The sequence below is a fragment of the Atractosteus spatula genome, chromosome 12 (genome assembly GCF_055471065.1).
Source record: "Atractosteus spatula isolate fAtrSpa1 chromosome 12, fAtrSpa1.hap1, whole genome shotgun sequence".
Classification (NCBI taxonomy): Eukaryota; Metazoa; Chordata; class Actinopteri; order Semionotiformes; family Lepisosteidae; genus Atractosteus; species Atractosteus spatula.
In genome coordinates this window covers 2,343,188-2,355,616 of record NC_142717.1, presented here as the reverse complement: position 1 = coordinate 2,355,616, position 12,429 = coordinate 2,343,188, and the positions used below count along the sequence as shown (strand labels likewise).

The window sequence follows — 12,429 nt, the reverse complement described above, 5'->3', positions numbered from 1 at the left end:
AAACCAATTTCCGTGAAAGTTACGTGGTATCATTTTTTAAAATTTTAATTGAGTGTTGACATGATTTCGGGATCATTAGCCACAGTCCTTATAATTTATTTTTGAAGACTGAAGTGTTACATTTGAGCAATTTAAAGGGCCTATTATAGGCACAGCTGTAAACAGTGATTCACGTTTATTCATTTAAAAAAAAAGACTAATCCAATTCCTTGACCTGTCACTTCATTTCACTTCCACTCATCACAGCGACACTTTATTGTCTCAAGGTTATTATATTGTTTGTGTTTATGTAAATCCAGCTATTTTTCCCAAATTAGTTAGGCATAATTGATTAGCTGACAGGGTTTCAAACTACAGTTAATCATGGATGCTAAGTGACACCTAGTAAGCACCATAGGAGGCCCTCGTTACATGTTTCCCAGCAGTATGGCTGGTGCTGTCTTGGCGTGGCTCTGTGGCTCTGAAGCTCACCCTGTTCCCAGGTGGATGGAGAGGAGACAGGCGAGAAGCTGGCCGCCTACACCTCCACACCTGAGGCCGTGTACGGAGCCGCCTTCCTCTCCATCCTGCCCTCTCACCGCCTGCTTCACGGCTCGAGCCCTGTGAGGCCTGCCCTCCAGGCGGCACACGTGCCAGGGGAAGGTGAGTGGAATGCTGATGGCGCCGCGTGCTTTTCTCTCCCACGACCGCATCTCTCTCTCAGCTCCATACACTGTAAATTCCACACAAACACGCGCATTTTAGTCAGAAAAATGAAAAGGAATCTGAGCAGTTGGGCGAGCTGATATTTACATGGTCTCTTGTCATTCACCACCGGTTACTATGGGAATGAATTGGACAGGAGTCTTGCACCACCTGGAGACGATTGTCCACCATGCCCGCCTGAGGTGGTGCGAGACTCCTGTTGATTTAATTCCCACGGTAACCGGCGCTGAACGACAGGTGGTCCTGCCTCTCATTGACAGTGACGAGCATGACAAAAACTTTCGAAAATCGACCTGCAAGTTGCTGGGTTCCTGAAAGAGAAAACAATACTCAGTTGATGGTGCTCTTGGAATAGTCAAAGGCCGTTCATAAATTGAAATGAAAACATAGTAGAAATGTATCTGTTTTGTGGTTGGAGGTCCAAAGGAAAGACCTATGTAGTTCACCATTGTTCATCATTATCACAGAAGATCTTTATGATCTCCTTTTTCTCGAGTAATCTGTGTGTATTCACCCTTCATTTCCAATATTAAAATAGCCAAAAGTTAATCCAGGAGTGAAAGTAATGTCGAATTCTGTTTTACTCTTTCAGTTTCACTGTGTAGTCAAATAATGGGCTAGATGTGATGTAATGATCCATTCCATCTCTGAGTCTAGTGACCCATTTTCCTTTATTCAGACAGCTTGCTTAATTTATTTCCCCATGGAGTAATAAGCACCTTTATGTGTTTGACATTTTGCTTATTAAAACTGCCCTTATTTACCAAAGTGGAGCACGGCTACAGGATTATTGCCGATTATATATCCACAAACCTCTTTAAACCTTTATTTATTAGCAAACTGGATAAAAAAGTATGTCCCCTCATGATCTAAAGGCGGTGAGACCCGAAGTATTAAAAAGACAAAACTACCCTGTGAATTCAGATGTTTATTTGATGCGAGTCAACGCATAATCCTTTCTGTAGAACAAGTGAAAGGGCTTGCCTGACAGACGACACTGGGGCCGGAGAAGTGAGTCCCTGCTCACTGGTTACAGAATTCTGCCTCCATTTACAGCAAAATGATTTCATTTTACCGCAGCCTTCAGACAGCTCTGTCGGCCTCAGCTGTGATTACAAAGCAGAGACTTGAGCCTAGTGAAGGACAACATCCTCTGCTGCATTTATTTTCACTTCAGCTACTTCAGCTCTCCGTTGCGTCGGTGTTTTCTTGCTGCCTTTGTGTGTTTTAATTAGGAGTCCTGTGGGGCTCTTTCAAATGTGTGATCCTTCATAATGAAGAATGGGGGATGGTTACACAAATTAATGAAAAAGGAGCCACAGACTTGCTCTGTTTTTGTGTGTGTGTGTTTTTGTCTGAGTTGTAATTCGTGATCCCTGCAGACTGCCTGACTGCAATCACTGCAGTGAATCTGTTCACTGGTCAGGAGATCCCCCTTGTTATCTCCGCTAAGCCAGAGTTCGAAGGTCACCTGGATACCATCATAGGTAAGGAGGCGATTGATCCTATTGGTTTAATGTACTTCAGGCCCAGATTCTGTACCAGACTTTTAATAAATGAAAGGCACTTCTCTTGTTTCTGGGGCTAAGAGTACACTGTGTCTTTTAGGGCTTTTCTCTCATAGTTAAATAAACTCTGCTTTAGTGTTTAAATGAGCATACAATTGTTCTCTTATGGCAATAAGGGATCTTGTATCCCTTCAAGTACTTTTACGATGTAAAGACAGAACCTGTTAATTAATAACTATTAATAACCTAATAATTAATAACTGTAGATGTACATCAGAAGATTATCTTGAGTATGTTTTTGTTGAAACCAATTTCCGTGAAAGGTACGTGGTATCATTTTAAAAAATTTTAATTGAGTGTTGACATGATTTCAGGATCATTAGCCACAGTCCTTATAATTTATTTTTGAAGACTGAAATATTAAATTTGAGCAATTTAAAGGGCCTATTATAGGCACAGCTGTAAACAGTGATTCACGTTTATTCATTTAAAAAAAAGACTAATCCAATTCCTTGACCTGTCACTTCAGTTCACTTCAACTTTTCTCTCAGTTAAAAAAAACTCTGCTTTAGTGTTTAAACTAGCACAAAATTGTTCTCTTATGGCAATAAGGGATCTTGTATCCCTTCAAGTACTTTTACGATGTAAAGACAGAACCTGTTGTCTCATTATAACCTGTTGACCCTGACAAGGTGGAATTTCATTAGCAGCTTTCTACGAAATTCCTTGAGGGGCCTGCTTTGCATTCGTGCAGTCTGTTCATTCAGATCAAGAACGAGAGAATGTAAGCAAAAAATCAGAAATTCTTTTGTATTTGACGAGGCAGGTCTGTCTGACTCGGCACATTGGTCAGACGAAAGCCCTGTAGCTGGGCTTAATGTGAAAGGTGTGGAATGTCCTTGTTGGGTTTGGTGCTGTGGTTTGTATTTTCGGTCTGGGGCACCTCATTCCACTTGAACGTGAGTCGATTGTTGGGGAGCGTTTCGTCCTGGTGGCTAAAACAGAAGAGTTCAGCTGTTGTATCGGGAGTATTCCTCAGAGATGAAGGTTGCGCAGGCTCTGTCCCTGTTCACCAGCTGCCCATCTGTTCCCTCTCTGTCCTGGCAGGCATTCCTGACACCAGTGTGGAGGACTCGGCAGTGGCCAGGGCTCTGGGACTGACCGCTGTCACTGTGCTGCAGACACGGCCGGACGGCACACAGACGCTGCTTCACTCTGGGGAGGTCCGTGTGTTTCAGAGCCCGCACCGCCTCTCTCGTTACCCCAAGTCCGCTTAACAGGGGCACGTGGGAAATCCCTGGACGTTTCGAGTAAAACTGTCCCCTTCTGCTCTTTCCCCCCAAGAAGCTGTGTTTTAGCTTAGGGGATGAATAACAAAGAAAAACATTCAACAAAGCAAACGGAACCAATTAAATCAAACCTGTAGAATCTAAAGCAAACCGTTTCAGGAAACAAAGAGGATAGATGTGGAATCGGTACCCATGGCAACAGTTTGGATATATACTTGTTGAAGCCAAGAAGAAATTAATTCCAGGAATAAGTAATTCAAAAGCTAGAGAGTAGTGGCCAAAATAGTTACGCGTAAGGTTAGAAACAAGTGGAGTCCCTTTGACCCATGTAGCCTGTTTGGTTGCAGTAGCTGATTGATCCAAGACAGATGTTTCCTGAAAGACCTTGTAACTTATGCTGTGGTTATTCTAATTACTCCGAATTTTTAAATAACATCTGACGTACAGTAAGGTGATTCATAAGATTAGCTCTCTGATCAGATCACTTCCCCCCCCCCCTCTTTTGAATCCAGCCTAATCAAATGCACAATTCAATTCATTGGTCTTCTAAAAAGCTACAAAGAAAACAGAGAAAGCATTTTTATTATAATTTATTATATACGTATTTAATGATTTCCGATCATTTAGAATTATTTTAAAGCATTAGTTGCAAAACTAGAAGATGAATTGTGTGCTCTACAGAACTGGGTGAATAAGCGAGGCAGTGTACGGAACCTTTAATCTCCTGTCGGGTTAATCTGATAATGTGTACAGAAATGATGGTTTTACGTAGCTTGACTGGGCTATCATCCCATCAGTCTGGTTCAGCATCGTGCTGCTGTTTTGATCCAGGTGAACCAGACACAGGCTCGTGAAGGTAAGTGTCAGGTCTCAGTTTGCTGTGGAATACTGTATATATATATACTAGCCATGTAGTGTATTTTCTGTAAAAGGCAATAAAACATTTCACTGAATCTGTGAAACTAGTGTCCTGCTAGTTCAAACACATTACGACACCAAATGCACCGAGTGAAGCAGGTAGTTAGAAACTCTTCATTTTGCCTTAATAAAGGCCTCTGAATTATTTAAGCTTTCCCTATGCAAAAGCATAAAACCAATCGAAGAATTAATGTGGATCAATGAAAGGTTTTATTGAAGTCATTTCTAGAAATTCATTAAGTGTTCCTGTTCCTGTTGCGGTGTGTGGTTTGTTTTACTGATTCTTTTGTGGCCCTGGGAAGAAATGAGTGCAGGGGGAAATCTCAGGCTCGTGGTTTCTAGCTGCTCTGCAGTTATGAAGGAGGGGAGAGCTTATTAATGTCTTCTCGTTTGAAACAGCAATAACGCCTGTCACAGTTACTATTACCGCTTGTCTTGGTAATGAGAGTGCAGGTTTACTCTTGGGGCAACACTTCCCTTGAGGTTTTGGAGCCAAGTGGTTTTGTACGCCGCTCACAAGGAGAGCACAGAATGCAATCACACAAAAAGCACTGTAGGTTCATGATAAATTCACCAGACAATGCTGAAGAAGTGTCGTTTTGCTTTCCCTTTCCACCAAAAACTGCTATAATCTGTGATAAACCTGTTCCCCTCTAGTTCACAGGCCTCAACACAGCTGATGCCTTCAGCGCCATTACACAGCGGGCTAGAGAGCGGTGTGTTGGCGGCCACCTCAGCAGTTCCAAGCTCAGGGATTGGCTGATCTCTCGTCAGCGGTACTGGGGCACGCCCATTCCCATCATCCACTGCCAGTCCTGCGGGCCAGTGCCTGTGCCGGCGGAGGAGCTGCCCGTCCTGCTGCCCAAGCTGAGCTCCCTCACTGGCAGGGGAGCCTCTCCTCTGGAGTCGGACTCGCAGTGGGTCCACTGCCGCTGCCCGCAGTGAGTACCTGCTCATCTCCGCTCAGCTCCCTTGAAGAACAAGCCGCGCTACGTCTCGAGCAGCTTTCCTGGGTTTGGGTTTGGGTTTCCGGACCAGTTGCACTGTGGTCCCTCGGGTGACGTCACCTCGGTAGCTATTGTTGTACTGTACCTTCACGATGAGAATCTAAAAGAACGACTTAATCTGTCGCTTGGTTTTGCAAGCAGCTGTTTTTTTGTTTCTTTGGGGCACAGGAAGGAGTTCTGAAGCATGTGTATCAGTCCTTTCGCTGTAGAAAATCCAAAGTTCGTACCGCAGGTGGAACATACTGTTTTTTTTCCTTTGGTGGTTGAGGGGAGATGTGGGTTAATGTGAAGAACATTCACTCCAGCATCTCTGGGGATGTCAGGCTCTAGAGGCAGAGTCTCCTGGGAGGCCAGGCTGGCAGCCACTCGCAGCGCACAGCACCAGGAAGTCTCTGGAGCATGATATTGAATCTGCCTGGTTTCCAGGAGCAGATAATTTGTGTAGTAATCAGTCTTTGATTTGTGATGCATCATCGGCTGTAACGATGACTACCTTTGCCCTGCAGGTCTCCTCTTACTGTTTTGGAAGACTGAAACATGGGCACATTAGGATGGTAACCAGGAGTAAGAGTTGCCACATACTAATCTTTCTTGTTTTTATAGTACCCCGCTGTAAAAGATCACTTGGTTAGTTGCTTACTGGCTCTAAAACGTACATCTCTGTCTGAGACTCTTCTCCAAAATTCACAGTTACAGTTCTGTCCATCACCCGCTTGGTCAGTCAGTTCCTTCCTTCCCTCTATAACTCTGGTTCAGTTGCAGAATACAGCATCTGCTGTCTCACTCCAGAAAGCAGATGTTGACTGACCCACTGAGCCTCTGCTTCCTAGTTTTTAAACTGTCACCTGATCAGTTGGTGAAAGACAGCATGTCATTCCCCACAGCTACTGTACCTGGGAAATGCATTTCACGGAACAGCTGTTAACTTTTTCTAACCTACCACCTTCTCACGTTTGGAGTCCATCAGAGATGGCAGGGATACAGAAAAAATAAGTCTGTTTTCCCTCTTTGTCCAAGAACTGGAAGAGTTCAGTTCTCCTGAACTGGCTGAGTTTAGCCACACTGCTTGCTACTGTAGTTTGGGACTTCAGTGTTCGGATATCGGAGTTTTAGCAATTGATCTTGAAACGGAACAAAATGACCCAGAAAGATACTGAATGCTTGCGCAGTAAAGCTGAAAAGGTGGTCCAGCTGGAAGATTTTTTCATGAGGTAATAATGTCCTTGCAGTGTTGGCCAGAGGAAACGGAGCATGTGAGACTTGCCATGCTCTTGAGAAGGGCAGGTCCTGTGTGGTTTCCAAATCTGGCCCAGCAAGACTTCAGATGAAAAGACCTTGCCAGATATATTTCACAATTGCTCTTCTGGAGTCTGTGACATGCCCTAGGTATACAGTATATTTTCAGATTTCTTTGCTACACCTGATAGACAGTTCCTTCAGCTTTCTGACATCCAGATGTATTCATTTGGCTGTGGGTTCTGTGCTGCATTTGCATTTTATATGATGCAGTCCAGTGACAGTCAAGGTAGCGACATGCCTGTACAGGAGTGAGAAGTGGGTGGTCCGTTCTGGTTTAGTCCATGTCACTTAATGTCATCTATACTGTAGGACAGCTTAAAAACAGATATATAGGAATATGTCAGTGTGGCACTCTTTTGTGTGCTGTTATTTCTCATTAGGACCTGAGACCTTTGGAATCTTGAGTTAAACAAGTAAAAATAATTTTAACTTTCCTTTCTCAATTTTCCAATGCTGCTGGTTGAATACTTTTGTCATGGTACTGAGATTTATTCCCCTATACATGCGATCAAAGCAAACAATTTTAATAATATTTTGACCGGGTACTGGGATAGATTGCATGCTGGAATTTTAAAATTCATATGCTAAGGGAATCAACTGCATATTAAAGTTTCAATTCTGCAGTATGACAAAGATCTGTGGGAGGCCTGACTGCCAAATGTCGATGCTATTTCTACTCCTTTGTTTTGCGTGCGCTTCTTGGTTAAATCCTGGAACTTCTGTATCTTGGCATCAGCTTGAAGAAACCCAATCTCTCTGTATAGACTTCAGGGTTTAATTTATATTAGTGATCCCCTTAGACACTGTAGATTGCATCTTCGTGCTATAATTACATCCTTAATTATAATTTGGCATTTAGTAGAAAGATTAATCAAAATCATGGAACACATCGCATGTCCACTCTTCTTATTTCCATAATCATGAACTCCTTACAGGTGTTTCTGCAATTTGGAGGCATAAAGAGATTCATATTCAAGCACATATTTTTTTTAATGAGATCGTCTTCGCTCTTTCCAGGACTTGAAGTGTCGGTTTTAGCTTCCTGGGTCCTGTTTCGTTGTTGCATCCCTGCGTCTCTGTTTTGCGGTGCATGCTTGTGGTGTTCCCCCCGGGGACGTGGTTGTCTACACATAACGCGTGATCTATTGCATTTCAGGGGCAAAACAACGGAATTTGCTTCTATATTTATGTGTAAATCACTTTTCTTTCCTCACAAAGTGTCCTTTTTTTAGAAGCTAATCCCTTGTGTGTACAGTATGTCTCAGAAGAAGAAGGTGCCACCAGCAGCGGGAGATGGGAATATGCTGTTATGTGTACCTGTACTGTTCTGTGCTTGTTTAAAGCTAATAGCATAACACACATGGTTCACGCACAGAAAATCAATCTTGCTCGTCTATCATTGGAAAGACAGATGTGGCATAATTTCTCCACTGAGATGCTATAAATGCTTTAAAATGTTTTTCTGATGTGAAATAAACCAGTTCCATACAGGTTAAAACGTTTAACAATTTTGTCTAGATATTTATGGATGTCTGAATAAGTGCAAAGTGTAGGATTCAACATTTGCTAGAATTGTTTTGTTGGAATAGAACATTGATAGTCATCCCTTACTTAACAAGCTATTTAAGGCTCCTACAATAGTGTCAGAGACAGACACTGCATTTAACTGCTGGTTTTTCATCAGTTAGTCCCAGTGCTGGATGTTCCTGTTTTATAGCAGCAACTGCAGTGTATTAACCTTGGGGTTATTAGAATTGTTTTTTGTATTTTATAAAATATCAGCTTTGTCGTAGTGGCAACAGCATAGTAGGTTATTCCTGCTATCTGGCGTTACTGAAAGAAATGAGTGCTGGGAGAGCAATTCACTAAAAAACAATTCAGTGCTCAGTGGCCTGTGACTGTCGATCAATGTAGAACTGCAATCACAGATTCAGACGTGCTGCGCTTGAAAGAGTGCCATTTACATATTGTGCTGGGAATCTGAACTGCTACAAGTTTCCTCTCACTTTCCAAAGTGCAGTCTGCAAGAGAGAGAGATAGAGAGAGGGGGGGGCATCCAGGCATTGGTTGAAAATATAGTCTGCTGTGAGTTACAAGTGTGATAAGCACTGTTTTTGTCAGGGTTTTTAAATGAATTGAGAGATTGCATTTTGAATTTGGACATTTCTGAGTTTGTTCAGTCCTGATGCTTGGTTATGTGCACTGCTTTCCTTTTTTCTCTAGTAGTGCAGCAACAGCAGTAGCTGATTCAAAGGCTGGATGAGAAAAACCACAAAGTCGGCACAGGGCAGAGATAGTGGTGTCCAAGACAATAGCATGAGCTTTTCCTCAAGAAATATCAACATTTCTTTTGAAAAGATGCAGATTCTTTTATCCTTTTTAGAAAACTTTGGTTTTTCACGCCTTATGAAACAAGCAAGTCCTTTCCAACAAAAAATCTCAGTTTCTCTCGCGTTCCAGCCAAGCACTGTAGTTTAAACAGCTTTAAAAAAAAAAATCTGTAAAAAAAAACATATAATCTAGTTTGCATATGGGTATGAGGTAATTAGTTTTGCTGCTTCTTTGTCTGCATCTAAAGCACTGACATTCAAGAACTTTACAGATTTTTAGATTATTTTTTGAAGGTTGATAATAAGCTACACTTAATTCTTGGAAAACTTGGAAAATGATTCCCTCTGTCAAGGGAGTGAAATGACTCTTGTTCTTTGTTCTACAAGGGCTATCAAGGCAAAAACAATCAGTTCTCTCATTTTCTTCTTGTGGCTCAATACTTTCAGGGTAACCTACCCACCCTGTCACAGCTGTTTTGTGGTTTAAGATGAGTAGTCTTCATCCTCTGTTCAGCGATTATGGCAGTGTGACAGAGATTTGCGTAGGCTGTTATGAAGAAAAAGCTCAAAAGTAAAACCTCACGCATTATTTTTTATCATGTTGTTTTTAATGAGGCACTTAAGTTTTTTCACATTAACATCTCCTTCCTCCTGTCCATAGTGATGACTCTAATCGCGGTGCTAGCATTGTAAGCCTGTCAGTCTGCTCGTATACCTAGTGTTTGGTAACTCCTACGCCATTGCCTCATACTTTAGGTTACCCGGATAGACATGTACTCAGTTTTGGTAATTATACAATAGTTATCCTGCCATGCAGTTTTGGTTCAGTATTGTGACTGGACTGCTTTTTGGAAATTCATAGTCCAGATCGTTGTAAGTTTGTGTTGTTAATAGTTACAGGTGTGAGAGATGATTTGGAGTCTGTCCGTCAATATGTTTTGAATGAAACCCTCTGCTTAAACCACTAAACGCATGCAAGGGTGGGAAGTGCAGCCGAGCATGTCAGATCCCTGCCACGGAATAACCTTGTCTCTCCGTCGTCTGTGACGGTGCCAGACCAGTGGAAGTTAAGTGAAGGTAGACCAGTTAAGGGTTACAGTTCGACCCGGGAAAAGATGAATTTTTCACTGTAGCTTTAAAGGGAGAAGCAGGTTTGCTCTCCCCTAGATTATTTATTCCTTTGCCTTAATGGTGCCAGGGTTAGGAGGGAGAAGTGCCGTGCTGCACAAAAAGGCAGGCTAACGGGGGAAGCTGTAAGGTGAGGCGAAGGTGGGTTACGTGTCCAGTCAGAGGGGGAAGGTTCTTACACAGAGTTGGTCCGGCCTCAGCCCTGCTTTCACCATTAAAGGTTAAAGGTTACAGCACCGGCAGTGCAGATACGCTGTCAGAGGGCGGTTCACGTGTGTAGGTCCTCCTTGCCACACTACCAGGACAAGGGAGGTCTGCCGCAGTCCCTAAGACACAGCGCAGGCTGTTTGTTTCAGGAAACGGACCTGAAGTTCCCGCGAGGGCAGGTGTCGAAACCCCAGATCAGGACCTTGTCTGGGTAAGCAGGTCCCTCACCTTGACCGGGCTCTGAACGCGGAGCGGCTTGGCAGGGTTTCTCGCCCATCTGCCTGCGTGGCTCAGGCCTAGCGTTCGCACTTGTCATTGCATAACTTTCCCTTTCCACTGCGTTCATAAATAAAATTATCCACTGTGAAGGTGAACATACAGTCTGTTCCTGGAACTGGTTCATATGAAAGTCCTCTGTATTTTTAGTCTGCACAACATTATAAGCATGAAATGCCTAATAAACACACACACACTAACATTTTTGTGTTTGTGGCTGGATTGTGTGTGGCTTAACCAAACGCATTAACTGTTTGCTCGGCTTTCCTCACAAGCTTCTGCTCTCTCTTTCAAAAATCATCACCGTCAGTTGAAATCAAGGGAGGTAATATTTAAACTATAGTGCTCCAGCCGTTTGATTAATGAAAACGCATCAGGTTTTTGGTAACCATGCTACAAAAAATTGGTGCTCCGGGAATGTTCCGGAACAAAACAAACAAATTAATCTGTTCAGTTTGGGACAAAGGTTGATTTCCGTGTAAGAAATGAATACCTAAAATAAAACTGAAGAAGCAGAATGTGTACTGAGAGTGCTTATCGAGGAGTCACTTTGGAGTCACTGGGAGTTTTCCACTTCTCCTGCGGTTTCTTTATCTCTTTTGACTGCTGCGCATACTGTCGCTGTTATTCCACTGGGAGCACAGCCCTGTCTGCTGGGGAGGACAGACTGCAGGCAGCTTAATCTGAATAAATGTGTCCTGTCAAAACGTGCAAAGTCTGAACTCTTCTGGCACCCATTAGCAACACATCTAGACAAGAAGAGTGGAAATCCCAAAATGCATAAAGCAACCAAAGAAAAAAGCATCAGCTTTTTAGTTTAAAGGATGTCTAACGTACAAAAGCTGTGACATGAGATGTTCCAGCACAACGGGTTTCTGTGAATAGAGGGAAGATAGCGTTTTGTTCAAATAAAGGATTTCCTTCCCTCGCCCTGACGTCTGTCTGCCTCTTTTCAGGCAGTGCACTACAGAAGAAGGTTTATGTGTCTCCAGCAAAAGTTATTTTTTTAAAGTGAATTTATTAGTCAAACTGATTCAAACCAGAGTATTTGATAGTAGCTGGCTCACTAGCTCCAAATTAATGATGATGTTGCTTTATTAGCCCTATACAATTCATCTTTTCGCAGACCCCAGCTTGCTCTCCATGAGACACAGAACACAGATGGGGAGAGAGAAGCCTGGGGTCAGAGCGCAGGGTCAGCCATTGTACAGCGCCCCTGGAGCAGCTGGGGTTAAGGGCCTTGTTCAGGGGCCCAACAGAGTAGGATTCCTCTGCCGGCCGCGGGATTTGAACCGGCAACCTTCCAGCCACAGGTGCAGATCCTTAGTCACAGAGCCACCGCCCCGCCCGTTGTCACAGCTTTAAGAAAAATACAGTTTGCCTTGTAACTTTTTTTTAACTGTCAGGGGAAGAATTTGTAGTTTCCATTTTTTTTTCCATGACTCTTCCTTCTTTTAAATTTGTCTCATTGTATAAGCAACTGTTAAGGCTTGAAAGAGTTAAACTGCTACACCTACTGGTTGCTAAGCAACCTCAAGGCCCTTTAGTTATGTAAAGGCAATGCACAGTGAATTGGATATTGCCAGTAAAGAGAATAATGTAACTGCTTTGCAGGTTAGCCGTAGAGATTATACAGGTCAAACGGGTTGTGTCATGGCCTCTCCTGTTGTATTATGAGAATGTTTTAATGGGTTCCTAATTGAATTAAAATAAAAGACAACGGAGACTGATTTTGTATGTTAATTGTTATAGGAGAAGATTC

General features: G+C 42.9%; 1 protein-coding gene across 2 annotated transcripts in view; it reads left to right on the top strand.

Moving 5' to 3' along the window:
- lars2 (leucyl-tRNA synthetase 2, mitochondrial) overlaps positions 1-12,429 on the top strand; it is a 61,016-nt gene that overhangs the window by 27,920 nt on the left and 20,667 nt on the right. For both annotated transcript variants that reach the window (XM_088929272.1, XM_088929273.1), the window contains 4 exons: positions 483-642; positions 2,088-2,192; positions 3,321-3,436; positions 5,078-5,361. In XM_088929272.1, coding sequence (XP_088785398.1) covers positions 483-642; positions 2,088-2,192; positions 3,321-3,436; positions 5,078-5,361 — 665 coding nt within the window. The remainder of the gene's footprint in view (positions 1-482; positions 643-2,087; positions 2,193-3,320; positions 3,437-5,077; positions 5,362-12,429) is intronic.